General features: G+C 40.0%; 1 protein-coding gene across 4 annotated transcripts in view; it reads left to right on the forward strand.

Annotated features, from left to right (window-relative positions):
- The window catches only part of ZNF516 (zinc finger protein 516), a 208,584-nt gene that overhangs the window by 83,776 nt on the left and 110,096 nt on the right, over positions 1–14,712 (forward strand). For all 4 annotated transcript variants that reach the window (XM_019524277.1, XM_019524269.1, XM_019524263.1 and 1 more), the window contains exon 2: positions 12,619–14,645. In XM_019524277.1, coding sequence (XP_019379822.1) covers positions 12,743–14,645 — 1,903 coding nt within the window. In that variant the 5' untranslated portion in view covers positions 12,619–12,742. The remainder of the gene's footprint in view (positions 1–12,618; positions 14,646–14,712) is intronic.

Genomic DNA, 14,712 nt, shown 5'->3' on the forward strand with positions numbered 1-14,712 from the left:
TTTGAGGATGGGAATTTTTAGGGGCTCTCACAAAATGGAGCTTTGGAAGAGATTATAGTCATTCAGGAATTGGCCTTTTTACATTTCTTTTTATAATAATGCTTGGGGAAAAAGTAAACCAGCAACTTGTCTGTTCCTGCTGTGAGACTCAAAATCGTGCTTATTGCACCAAACCTTTTAGAACATTATTGTGATTAACTATTAATGTTAAATCTGTTAACAAGTTACTGGCTGGCATCGACTTGATGTGGTAATGATTCTACCATATATTTATTTGAGCAATACAGTGTATCTAGTGTGAGGGTAACTGATTTTATACCTTTGTTTTTTTTCTTAATTCTCTGTGCACAGCTTATCTCATAGTAACTTAAAAATAACTTGTAGTTTCTATTAACTTGCTGTAAACACAATTACAGTTATTATTAGTAAATCTGTAATATGTGGCTCCTGGCATTCAGGAATTCAGTGTGCTTTTGTTGGGTAAGTCATAATACTAATTTTATATATAAAATACATAGATATAAAATATGCCCCCCCCTCCCCCCCACAAGCTGTTGGAGCCAATTCTTTATTAGTGTAGTTGCAGTCTGACTGAAGCAGGGAGGGATCTGGCCTATTACCACTTGCGGTAGCTTTATTGTAATTTATGCTAAGTTTAACTAAGCAGCCACAATATTTATCTGAAACTGATGCGCACATTTCCCCCCTCAAAACCTTAATACTTGTAGGTTATAGTGGGTTTCCAGTATTTGTCAGTTAGACAAAGGAGGCTACTGCCTACAAAAGTGCATGCTTTCTGAATGAATTAGTCTCTGAGGTGCCAGCCCACCCTGCCTTCCGCCTGGCTGCAGACTAATACAGGCTAACTCACTGCTTTATACCAGCTGAGAATCTGGCCTATACATATGCATTTGCCACAACATTTATACTGGCCACATCAGAGCTGGCCTGTCAAGAAACTGTATGTATATAAATGTTTGCTGTGTCAAGAGAGCTGTAGCAGTTTATACCAGTGGAGTATCTGCCCATATTTTCTATACGTGTGAAAATAATGAAGGTAAATATTTTCCTTAATGATAGGACAACCCCCACAACTGAGCAAGTATTATTTTTGTGCTTAAAAAAAATACCAGCCAAACAAAATATGGCATGAGAAATAGCTCTCTTCATCAACTTTTATTTCTGTACCCAGCCTGACAGATTTTGGACTGATACAATTTAAAATGGCCAAGTTAAGCCTTTTGAAATTGGGTTTATAATGGAAGCCCTGAGAAAATCATCAACTATAAAAGCACTATTGGGTGCTGCAGAAATGCTGTATGCATACATCCACACACATGCATGGTTGGACAGAATCAATGTAATTGATTTGAATAAGGAAGTACTGTACAACATTTGGGTGGTATTTAGGCGTTCTTGCTTGAAACGAAGTTATGATCTTTTTGTTCTAATATTTTCAAATTTGGGAAGGTCCCCCTCCTCTCCAGTTTTAATACAGAAGAAAAATATTCAGATAGTATAATTACTTTCTTAGATGGGTTTTGGGAAAGAAGAAACGAGTCCCAAAATGAAGCAAAATGGATACTTTTTAGGGGATTAAAAAAACTTAAGATGTTTATTTTCAAATAGCAATGATTTTTACAACATACCAAAATAACTGCTCTGCTTTTGACTTTATAATATATATCATTAATGACCCTAGGAAAAAAACACATCTGCACTAGTTCAGTTCTTGGCCTTTCTGGGTCTGATCAATAATCACATTGTGTATTCATCTGCCTTTTTTTTCCGCCTCCTGTGAGGTCAACTTTTAACTACTGGTCTTTATATTTCAGAAAAAAAGACATAGACTGCCTTATGCATTAATAATATTCGTCTCAGTGTCTCCTTCTGAGTCTAACTTGCCATATGACCAAAAATCAGTTACAGTTAACAAGTATCTGAAATTTTACTGTGTTTGCTTTAAATTTGTGTATAGAAATTTCCAAATATGCTAGGTATGTATGTCAAGCACAGCTTTTGGAGAAACATATATTCTATATTATTAATATACCCAAAAAGGATATTTAAACTAACCATTTACTTTGTGTATTGTAGGATGTGACAGCAGCAACGGGAAGTAAACAATTTCAGTATTTCTTGTTAGAGTGATAATATAGCTGTGGCAGTAAAGCCAGGTTACAGTAGACTAGTCACATCTGGGCAGCTACCTCTAACTAATTAAAAGTTCTTCCTTGTTTTACATTAGAAAGTAGCTTAAAGAAAGGCATAGGCTTATACGTATATCTGATTTTGTCCTCTTTACCTTGAAGATTCATGTCACTTTAATTTTGTGCTGTTGCCTGAGCAAGTCATGGAAGAATCATGCCTTTAAAATAAGCTTCTTATTTTAGATTGTGTAATATAGTGGTTTCTAGTAACTGCCTTTAAAATAAGGGGTTATTGTAAGCAATTCTGTCAGCATTACACATCACCACTCGTTTGAGTCTTGTGATGATGGTGTTTTGTGATTTGTGTTGTTGGGTTTTTTTTCCCCCATGAAAGTACTAATGATACTGGTTCGCTTTTATTCATTTCTTCATATTAGAGTGGAAATGTAGTTTGTTCATAATGGATTATTGATTGGTCTGAGAACAGCAGAAGCCCCAAGGCCTTGTCATCAATGGTACTTACACTCCCAATAGTGAATGCATCACTTCATGCAGCTATTTGGGACCCAAGTCTGTAGAATATAAGCCTGTAATTGTTAATCTTGTACAGAACAGTTTTTTGGGAGAGGAACTCTTCATTGTCATTATGGGTTTTCCCACCCCCCTTCTCCCCCCTTTTTGTTCAAAGAATAGTCTCTTTGTCTTGGCAGTAAGATAAAGCTTGTCCAGGATGTTAATGATGTATTTTGATTCATTGCTTATAATACTACAGTGCAACTAATAAAGTGCATTTCTTTGTGTTCTTGGAGACAAACACGCACAGTATACTAAAACACAAAATATGTACTGAGTGGGTGACAGCTCTGTTTCTCAACATACCCTGTAGCATTGTACAAGAATAACCTTTTACATAGAAATGCTCTTTTACAAAGCACCAACAACTGGGTTAGGGACATTTCCATTGATTTGCTGGCTTTCTGTTTTGCATCACCTTTTTGTAGATACTTTCCCTCCCAGTGTTTTTGGTTTTAAGTGTTTTTACTCATATAGATATCTGTCTATATTCCTTTCTTATGGTAAGGGTGTGGTAGGGGTTTGACTGTGCTTTCTCAGCCTTGACTGTCTGAGGCCTGTTTGTAGAATGTTATTAGATCAGTGAAAGAGAAAGATGTGTAAAAGACTGACGTCAGACAAGCTGAAAGTAATACTTCAGTTTGTAACTACAAACTTTTCAAAAGGCAACAGTCTTTTCAGCTGCAAAGGAAAAAGAAAAGGGCTATTTAAAAAAATAAAGCATGCTTCTGGTTGAAGATTTTAAAAAGCGTAAGTTGAAGTGAACTTGGAGTGATAGAAAAGCCTTGTTTATTTTTCTAACAGCCTCTTTTTTCCTCTCTCCTTTCCAGTCTTCCATGCCAATTTTGGCAGGTTTAAACAAACTTCGAGAGGTTTGTTGTTAAGATTACTGCTTTAAATAATTGAGTCATTTGAGTTCTAATTTGAAAATTAGAACGTCGTCTTTTATGACTAGTTAAGGTTTTGGGGCATTTTTTTGACCAAGTTAGCTAAGGTGGTTCTCAGAAAATCAATGTAAAATCATGGTGTCTTTGCCTAACGCAAGTTTATTGTGTAGGCCATGGAATGGCAGGAGTACATTCAAGGAAGAATTTATTATTTAAAGATGCATTTTTGTTTGTTTGTTTTTGGGTTTTTTGCCTCCATCTTGGATGGAAGAACAGCTATCTCCTGAAGACTGTAAAAGGACTACAGACAAATTAAGTTGTCAATAAAGGGGCTAAAGAGCATTTCAATAGGATTTTAGCCCAATGGAGGCTTTAGGATTAAATTTTTGTCAAAGCAATATAAAATTACTCTGTAACGTAAGTAGTAGTTGATACTTGAAAAAGACTACTTTCTGCCACAAAATCAGCAGGGATGGATGGGTTTAAGGCATGTACTCTGCAAAGAATTCCATTTTTTGGATAGATGGCAAGTATTTGCAGAGGGCTGCAAAATGTTTCTTTTTGCATCTTTTCCCTGTAGCTAGCTTATCTACTCATTTTAGATGTTTAACTCTCTCTTCTCCTCCTTACAGAAAAAGTGGCATCTTTACATGGGGGTGTGCTTTAATTAAAGCAGCTTTTGGGAGCCTCCGTAATTAAAGCACCCACAGTGTCTTGTATATTCATCATCCTACATCTTAAAATGGCAGCGGAGATGCTTTAACTAAACCTTGTTCAACAAGTTTTAGTTAAAAAGCCCCGTCACCATTTTGAAGCACGGAACACTGAATACAGCGATACTGAGGCTGCTGGAGCATGCTTATTGGCACGCTGCAGCAGACTTGATGAATCGGGTCTGCTCCAATGTATTTTAATTAGAACGTGTCACAGCAGGTGTCGGGCATGTGTAGCTGATTTTTAAATCCTTGAAAATGAAGCAGGCCTGATTGCTGAGTTATTCTAATATACAACTTGCTGTCTCAACTTCATTTGGACTTATTTCTATTTGCTGGGTTTTATCACTCTTTCACTGGAGAAGACTTTCAAGAAAATTTCTTTTCCACGCAACTGTGCACCAATATTTTTGGGGAGGCAGTGAGAGGAGAATTTAGTTAGTGATGTTAATGTATTGTTATCAATTAACAGATATGAAGAATAACATTTCTGCAGTGTATTTACTCTTTTTATACAGGGCTTTTAAATCACATAGTTGAAATGAAAATGTCTTACTTTAAAACTTGCCTTTTTGCTTGAAAAGATAAACTGTAATTTCCCATATTCTATTTTTTTTTTTAAATTTTTCTTCCTCACAGAAGGCTCTCCCTTGTTGTGTGACCACCTCCTTCCATAAAATCTAGTTTAAATTTAGATGGGTATTTATAAATAGATATTCACAGATTCTAGATGTTGAAAAAGTAGAAAATAATCCCCCTGTATAAACTTTGGACAATATTTGCGTATATTACTGGCATTTTATAGCCAGGAGCTTGGAATAGGTTTCATAATATATTTGTAGTATCCTAGCTACTGCAGTTTTTCAATACTTCTTTTCACATTTCTAATCTTATTCTTTAGATTTTTTCCTCCCTAATTCTTTTCTGAATGGCACAGTGGGGCTGTAAAGGTTGTTTAATTGGTGAGCTGAGAAATCCCCACAACATAGTCTTTGCTCTTAAGCCTGCCAGATGCAAAACTGGCCTGGTGACCAGAAGTGGGTGTGTCTGCAACACAGAGTTCCTGTTGGCATATTGAAGACACTCATCCTGCAGATACTTAACTTTAAACATGTATAAGTAGTTGCACTGAAGTCAACAGGACCTCCCAGCTTAGTTAAGCATATCATTAAGTATTTGTATGACTGGTGTCTTAGAACAGCCTTCAGGAAGCCCCAAGTTTAGTCAGTAACGGCAACTTTATTTTAGATTATACACCGAGCACAGCTCAGCTAGACCCAGAGATCAAAGCTTTTAAATCTATTTTAAAACAGTAAACAGTAAGATGTTTCTGTGTCTAAACAATTAAGCTATAGTTGATTCTGACAAATGCTTCACTGAAACTTTGGAAAAAGTTTGTAACCAGTTCTAGGGATAATAAAAAAGAACCTTATTCATTATGGTCTTAATTCTGCTCCATTCAGGTCTGTGGAAAATACTGGCTTGAATGGTACAGAATTAAGAACAAAAAGTATTCAAGTGAGCAATGCCATTTTTATTTTTTCTGTTTGGCTTTTTATTTTCTCTTTCATGTAGCTTTCTGAAATGGGCCTAGCTTTATAAAGTTAATGCCTTAAAATAGCTTAAGGGCCTGAAAATGCTGGACATGCATAGGTTGTCTCTTATAAGTCTGATAGCTGAGCATGAATGACTTGGTGGTCATAAAATTCACGTGAATGAATAGAGCAATGGTTACTCTGGCTTTGTGATGTTAAGCACTGGTCCCTTTAAAAAAAACCAAAACCCCAGCTGAGATCTGGGGTCAAGGATGGGGGTTGCAGAGCTGGCCTGCCCTGCTAAAACTTTGTGCTGGCTGTGACTGTGGACTGCAAATCCCAGAGACATCTAGAAGCAGGAAGAGGAAGTGACAAGCAACCCTGAGAGTCCTGCTGCTGTGACTGTGGACTGCAAATCCCAGAGACATCTAGAAGCAGGAAGAGGAAGTGACAAGCAACCCTGAGAGTCCTGCTGCTGTGACTGTGGACTGCAAATTTCAGAGACCTTGGAGGCAGCAGGAAGAAGTGAACACACAGGCTGGGCTGCATTTATAGCTCTTCAGTTTATAGTTTTTCAGAGAGAAAAATATTCTTGCTAAAGTTTTTATGAATTCAATGACACCACCCCCACCCAGGCAGAACACAGGCTGGGACCTGGCCATACCCTGTCGTTCCAGCAGGGATTTCTCTCTTCCCCTTTGGCAGTGGCTGGCAGGTGTGCTTTAGTGCCTCCCAGCTTCTGGCTTGAGCCGCTGCAGGCATGTGCCTGCATTTCCTGAATCAAAAGTGAACGTGTTCATTTGCTTATCGGTTCAATCCCTGCAGCTTAGACTAACCTGCAATGAGTGAATCAATTCGGCCTCATGCTTTTTGACTGTCTGTACTTAGCCCTAGACACAAAGGAGATTGAAAGTGAAGCTAGTGGAGACAAGACCCTATGGGAAATACTGAGATTCCAGTGTTTCCCCGTCCCAGACTTTTTGTTTCAGTTTATCTCAGAATTTTTTCCAAAACGCATATTAGCTAATATTTCTAATGACATTTGAATATTTCAACTTGTATATTATAATATTGAACATAAGTCAAAATGATAAGGTTGATATTGTTTTGCATAGTTTCCTGTTGAAAATTTGAATGAAATTGGTACATTTTTATGAAATATTTTGATTTTCTTTCATCTGCATTTTCCAAAAGAAATTTGTCCAGGAACAATTGGAAATGTTGTACAGGGGATAGATACCTCTTAGGAAATTTTCTTTTGGTATCTCTTTTTTTTTTTTTTTTTAATTGTTACAAATGAAAATGCTGTAAAGACTTAGAATATAGCAAGCTTACGTGAAGCAGTGGGAAACTGTGACCTTTTGAGAGTGGAGCTACTTGCGTGCAAGTTGAAGAAGGATTCTTTCTTTTCTAACTTCAGTGTTCTTTTTGTGGCCCTTTTGCTTGGGTTTTTCTTGCATGACAAAGTTTGGCCCTTAAACATGTCTTGAACTTCCTGACAGGCAGCAGAAATGCTACAAAAACATGGGGTTGTCCACCCCAAACTTTTTTCAGAGGTATTTGCAAGTCAAAAAATAAATATAGATGTCTTGGGATTTTGGAAGTACCTGGATAAGCTAAAGTGTCCTAATTTCTATTGACTTCAGTGGGAGTTAAACCTAAGCTGTTGAAAATTACACCTATAAGCATCTTGTCATACCAAAATACTTGAAAAACCTGCTTATATGAAACTTTCATAGAATTTAATATAATTCAATAAAACTTGGGCTGAATATTTCTTGAAAAACTATTTCCCCACTATTTGATTAGACTGAATTTTGCCAGGCCTGGAAGTATCATTAAAATAATAATAATAATAATAATAATAATAATAATAAAAAAAAATTAGAGCAATGAGTCTGAAGCTTAGATAAAGCTGGTTTATGGTTCAAATGAGGTTTTCCTTTATTTGAATTTTTCCATTCATCAGTCTCTAGTGTGAGGTTTGGTGTTTGTTTGCTTTCTTGTTTTTGGCTTGTTTGTTGTACAGGTTTCCCTTGATTTTTATGCTGTATATGTGTTCCTAGAGAACAGTGCATAAATTGAATTTGCGTAAAGCAAGTCCACTTTACATTGTAACAAATAGGGGTAGGTTCCCATGGTGGTGAGGCAGGGAGTGAGACTGGAAGTAGGGATGGGGCATGGGGAGGGGTGCAGCTCCTGGGGCTGCACAAGGCAGCAAAGCAGAGGGAACAGAGCAGCACTCACCCCAGCCGCAGCAGCCCTAGGAGCGGCCAGTGCCAGCTGCCTGCAGTCACTGGGCTGCACCATACTCCACCTGTCCCTTCGCATCTGGGCTCCACTTGTCCCCACTCACCTCTGCTTCTGGGCTGCATCATGCCCTGGTGCAGGCAGCTGGTGTCGGCTGCTCCGAGGGCCGCTCCAGCACAGGCTGGGTGAGTGTGGGCAAGTGGAGCCCTGGGTGGCACGGGGCACAGCTCTCGCCCCAGCCCATGCTAGAGTGGCCCTGGGAGCAGCCGACGCCAGCTGCCTGCTCCAGGACACGGCACAGCTCAGAAGCAGCGGTGAGTGGGGACCAGCAAGGGACAGGCGGAGCACGGCGTAGCCCAGTGGCTGCAGGCAGCTGGTGCTGGCTGCTCCTGGGGCCACTGCAGCCGGGGCTGGGGTGAGTGGGGCCACAGTCCTTTCCCCTCCCCCCACAGACTTACCTGCTTAGGCATGGGGGCGTCTATGCTGATCATATAAGACTGAATTTACCTTGCATATAACAAATTATGGGTCTAAATATGCTCATAGCGTAAGAGCGAATTCGCATATAAAGAACCCATATAAATTGAGGGAAACCTGTACTTTTGTTGTACCTTCCTATTTTTCTAGACAGCTACCATAATTTAGTCAAACATGCCTTTAGGGGCTTCCTTTAACTCAGTCCTAAGCTATTAATTTGGGGGATCAGGTGTTCAGATACTCTTTTTATAGCTTTGGTGCTTATATGGACATCTGAGCTGTTACTAGGATACAATTTTCCCAGTGCAAGGTAGTTAGTATGTTAGTTCCAAATAGAAAAATGTGCTTTATGAAGTTTACAATTTGAAAAACAAACAACAAAAAAAAGCCTCCATTGTTGAATTTGAGATGTACCTTTTGGAGAGATTTGTAGTTGCAGCGCTCCTTGAGGACATGGTAGATAATTTGATGCTTACCTCTTAAAAGGCTAAACGGGAAGCTACCATAATTAATTATGTAGAAGATCAAAACTGAATTCTTTCTTAGAAAATTAAAGGCTTAGATTAGTTTAAAAACAGTTATTACATACAAATCTAGATGAGTATCTGAGATCAGTACTACAACTGTTTTATCCTGTGTTGTGCTGAGCGTATGAAGTTATCTCTGGTCAAACTACTTTTATTCACTTCCCTGTTGGATATAATCTGAGGTAAACAAAATGACTTTGCAACTTTAAATTTCTTTTTCTTATTTTTGGGTCAGGAGTCTTTAGTAGCAGAAGCCTTTATATGTGGTTTTGATTTTGCTGTTGCTTTTTATATCTGTTTATATCTTTAGTATTAAGAGACGAAAAATCCATTTCTTAAGTAATAGTGTAGACCAGGGGTCCCGAATATTTTTGAGCGGAATGCCAAAAACACCTGCAACCTCGACTTGTAAGATGTTGATGTGTCAGGGGCAGATGGCGGGGGAGCTGTGAAGGGCCTGATCCTTTTTGTAGCAGTGCAGCCCTGGCCCTTCCCCAAGGTGCAAATGCCAAGCAAAGTGCCTTCATGTGAGACACTGGTAGGCATGCTGGGGTTGCTTACCTCTGGTGTAACTAATGCCTTGTTAATATCTACCTTATTAAATAGCTGTAAAGTGGAGAAAATGCAATATTAGTTAATATAATCTTGAATACAAGATGAGGTTTTCCCCTCCATGAGCAAGGGAGAAAAAGCCCCTCATCTTATACTTATGTATCAGGATTTAACCTCATTAAATACCGTGTCTATCATTAAACTGCTGCCAAAAGCAGCATATGCTCAGTAATGGAAACCAACTATGAAGTTGATTAAATGCAGCAAACACTGGCTATGACTCTAAAACACATGGCCCATATTGGGCAATCATGCTGATGAGAGTCTAGCATGAAGATAGGATAGTGCAACCCATCTGAATAAGATACATGGTAGTGCCCATTGCGCTCTGTCCCCTTCAGCACTATCTTTTTTTGGAATTCATGGTGAGCCACTATATTGTATACATTTGGATTTCCTCTTCGTTGCCACAGGGAGCTGCACCTTTTTTTGCCATTTCCGATGCTTCCTGTTTCTTCACCAGCCTTAAATGTCTGGCAAACATAACCAAATGGGGCCCCAAAAATTTACTCAGAATCTCTCTCTCACATGATTAGAGTGGCCATGCTCTCAAAGAGGTGGAGTTGGGTGAGGTTGCCCTTCACCTCATGTGCTTATGAATTCTTGTTGACTGCTGGTGCCCAGCCCAGTGAACTATATGATAAATCATGAGCCTTTTGACTCTTGACTAATATCATGCACATTTTGTACTATGTATAAATAGGGACCTACCAAAATTGTGATTGTACAGAAATAGCAAAATCTGGCATTGCTTGTGAAATTAGACAATGCCTGTGAAATCTGCAAAAAAACCCAAAAGAAAACCCCCGCCCTGCAAAACTTACTGAAAATAAAATGCTGGCTCCACAGAGGGATCCACCAGTCCTGATGGTGCTGCAGCATGGCTATGCAGCCCACTGGGGAGGGAGGTGCTGCTGGTATGAAGGGGAGCACAAAATGGCTACTGCCCCCACCCCTCTCCATTGGATGAGGGCTGCCTGTGAGGGGTGTGACTGCATGACAGACTGCCCTTGTAATCAATGAGCAGTGAGGGACAAGGCTACTGGGGCCCCATAACCAGTCGGAGGCATGGGGGAAATCTCCTGCAATCAGTCTGCAAAAATGGTGGCCAGCCCTGTGATCTCCCCATGAAATTGGCTGGCAACTTCCTTGAGTTGGGTAGACCTCTATGTATAAGTAGGTACAAAAGTTTTGCTTGGAAATGTGTTTATGGAGTACCTGTGTTAAAACTTGCAGCAGTTTCAAGAAAGGTAAAATGTATCAGTTTTGGATGAGCCAAGTCTATGGGTTCCCATACAGACATGTTTAGTTCAAAGTCAGTGCTTTCAAGTTTGCTTCTCATTCCATGTGTTCAGGGAGAGCAGGGTCTGACAGTAAGGGGGAGGAGGAAGAAGTTGGAGGCACAAAGGGCAAGGGGGGCACCTGATTCCCCCCACCCCAAATATAATTCACTTGCTGTAGAAATGGGAGGGGGACAAATTTAAGGCAATACCTAGAAAATTCTAAGAATGTTTTTCATATATAGAATCTAATTATTTGGGGGTTGATCTTATATTCAGCGTTGTCCTGAACTTGAGTAGATATAATATTTTAAAGAAGAATGTTTCTGTCATCTGTGTGCAGTGTCAGGAGTTTATTTTAAAATTCATATTGGGGTGCTGATTCAAATAATGGATCTAGTGTAGGGGTCGGCAACATTTTTGGACAGAGTGCCAAAAACACCCCAACCTCCATTTGTAAGATGTTGGAGTGCTGGGGCAGATGGTGAGGAAGCCACCGGGGAGCCGATCTTTGTTGTAGCAATGCAGCCACGGCCCCTTTTCCGAGGTGTGAGTGTCAAGCAAAATGCCTTCATGTGCCATGCTCTGGTACCCATGCTTGGTGTTCCCTCCCCTTGATTTAGTGTTTAAAAGTGCTTATTATTAAACATGCTGTTGTGCCTTGCTTTATACAGTTTTGTTCATCATTGACCAAAGTATCATTTATGACTAAGCACATACTCCCATGTGAGCCCCATTGGCATAACCACTCTTACCATCAGTGGTATCTAAGCACGTGCTTATTTGCTGTGCTGAATTGGGGACTGCATCTTGAATTACCTTTTTTTTTTTTATTTTCATTTTTTTTCTGCCCCATTTGGCTGTCCACTGGGAAACCATGTCAAGATATACTGAACACTTCATTAGTCTCCATATTATTGTTATCTTCTTTGAGTATGTGAAGTGTACTATAGTTTCCTTGTCTTTTCCATGGAATACAAGCCAAATCAAACAGAACAGAACTTCCTGAGACAAAAACTAATTCAATTTTAACAGGAATTCTGTATTTTATAAAGAATGTCTTCAGGAAGAACCTTTATCTCTGGGCAGGAAAATACCTTACATGAGATTATAAAGACATAGACCTAAAATGAAACAACCATTTCAAGTAATGGTCTAATTTTAAAGTGTGTGTGTGTGTGTGTGTGTGCACGTGCGCATCTCTCTAGATAGATAGAGATCTATATATCTACTTCTCTGTATCTATATAGATGTATATAGATACTTTAGCTCAGTTTAAAAATTAAAGATTTTTTTAGGAAGTTTTTCTTTTTAAGATTTCTCCCCTAAACCTTTTCTCCTTGGGTGGACATCATTCTTTTTTACCAAAAGTTCTTTTTATTATTGATGCCTTAACTGCTCATTGTGTAATTGAAGTAATGAGTGTTACAGAGTATGAATGAAAGGTACTGCTCTTCTTTACTTGAATTAAAATAAATCTAAAGTATAATATGCATTTGAAATTGGGGTTAATTACACAAACAGCCCAAGAGAAAGTGTAAATAGTCCTAAACATATTTTAAGAATATACTCGAACAATTTTTTAATTTTTGGGGGGCTTTGTTTTCATTTTAGGTGCTCAGTGTTGTCTGCTTATGAAACACACACGTATCCATTGACAACTCAGTCTTTTTTGAGGCATCAAAAGGAGGACCTTTCAACTGAAAATGAAGAGAGAAAACTCACTTGGCAAAACCATATGATTGAAAACGCTGTCTGGCTCTTTGCTGTTGGACACGGTTTGGTCCTTCTGCCCTGTCTGACTGATGTTGTGGCAGTAGTACAGATGGACCGCAACAGAGAAGCAGAAATGGAGTTACGAAGGTCCTCCAGTCCTGGCAAGATGAACAAGAATGATATTGATGGAGACAAGGCCATGTGCCACAGCTGCTGCATCTGTGGCAAAAGCTTTCCTTTTCAAAGCTCCCTGTCCCAACATATGAGGAAGCACACAGGAGAGAAGCCCTATAAATGTCCTTACTGTGACCACAGAGCCTCCCAAAAGGGCAACTTGAAGATACACATTCGGAGTCACAGAACAGGCACTTTAAGTCAGGGGCACGAGGTAGAGATGGGAGAGGCCCAGCTCGGAGAGATGGGAGTCTCGGAAGGCCTTGATGGGTGCACCAGCCCCACCAAAAGTACATCTGCTTGCAACAAGATTGTGAATGGTGCAACCCAGACAGACAATGGCAAGATCTTGTTGAGAAGCAGTAAGAAGGAGGTGGCAGATTCAACACCAGCAGAAGATGGTAAACTACCTATTTACCAGTGCACCTTCTGCAAAAACAAGTTTGAGAGAAAGAAAGATCTTGAACAGCACATACACCAAGTACATAAGCCGTTCAAATGTAGGCTCTGTAACTACATGACATTAAGAGAAGAGACACTGTTAAACCACATAGAGAAAGACCATATTATAGCTCAGGTTCCAAATGGGGAAGCTTACACTGAGAACTGCAAGAGTGAACTGAGTGCTGGCGAGTTCCCTTGTGAAGTCTGTGGTCAGGCCTTTAGTCAAACCTGGTTTCTTAAAGCTCACATGAAAAAACATAGGGGTTCATTTGATCATGGATGCCATATTTGTGGCAGAAGATTTAAAGAACCCTGGTTTCTCAAAAACCATATGAAAGCTCATGGCCCAAAGACAGGGAGCAAGAACAAACCAAAAAATGATTTGGAGCTTATAGCCACTATTAATGATGTGATTCAGGAGGAAACTATTGTGACTGGCTTGTCTCTGTACGAAGTTTGCACCAAGTGTGGGAATCTGTTTACAAATATGGAAAGCCTAAAAGCACACAATGCTGTTCACTACAAAGCTCAAAGAAGCAGCATTGAGGACAAAGCTGAGAGTTTAATTGATGGGAGCCTAGATCCATCTGTAACAAAGCAGTTTTTCTTACAGTGCCTGAATCTGAGGCCATCTGTAGGAACAGATAGAGTTACAAGAGGGCAGCTTGGAAAAAGGGTAGCTGAGCTGGATCCAGTCAATAGCTACCAGGCTTGGCATTTGGCCACCAAAGGAAAAGTAGCTGAGCCTTCTGAGTACATAAAGTATGTGGGGTGGGATGAAGTCCTAGCTGATGCTGATGTAACTTATGACAAGGATAAAAGAGAATACATTCTTGTTAATCAGGAAAAGCGCAAGCGAGATCAGGATTCACTTAGCTCATCTAGCAACCCCAAGAAGAAAAGCTGTGCTAGTGGACGTTTGGAGAAAAACAGTGGTGTGCAATCAGGTGAAAACTGTATCATTTCCCAGGGGGACCTGGACTACAGACCCTCCTCAAAGCAAAGCAGGAGAGCATCCCAAAACAAGTCCACCGAGTGCTTTGAATGTGGCAAGATTTTCCGCACCTACCACCAAATGGTACTCCATTCACGGGTGCACAGGAAAGAACGCAGGAGCTGCAGTGAGAGTGGGATGGCTACTCAGCCAGACCGATATGGGTCCAGCAGTGAGGAGGGGGACTCTGGGTCTGTCACTGGGCCAAGCACTCCAGGCTCAGCTTCAGCCCCAGAAGATTCATTGACCTCTGGAATGGGTGAGGAGGGTGCTGAGGACAGCTCTGAGGAGGGACTACCTGAACCATCACTGGGTAAGCTCATACACAACCTTATTCTCTCATCCCCCCCCCCCCTTTCTTCCTTTTTTCGCATTTCCTT

Source organism: Gavialis gangeticus, unplaced genomic scaffold (assembly GCF_001723915.1).
Source record: "Gavialis gangeticus isolate Ggan-Ray unplaced genomic scaffold, GavGan_comp1, whole genome shotgun sequence".
Classification (NCBI taxonomy): Eukaryota; Metazoa; Chordata; order Crocodylia; family Gavialidae; genus Gavialis; species Gavialis gangeticus.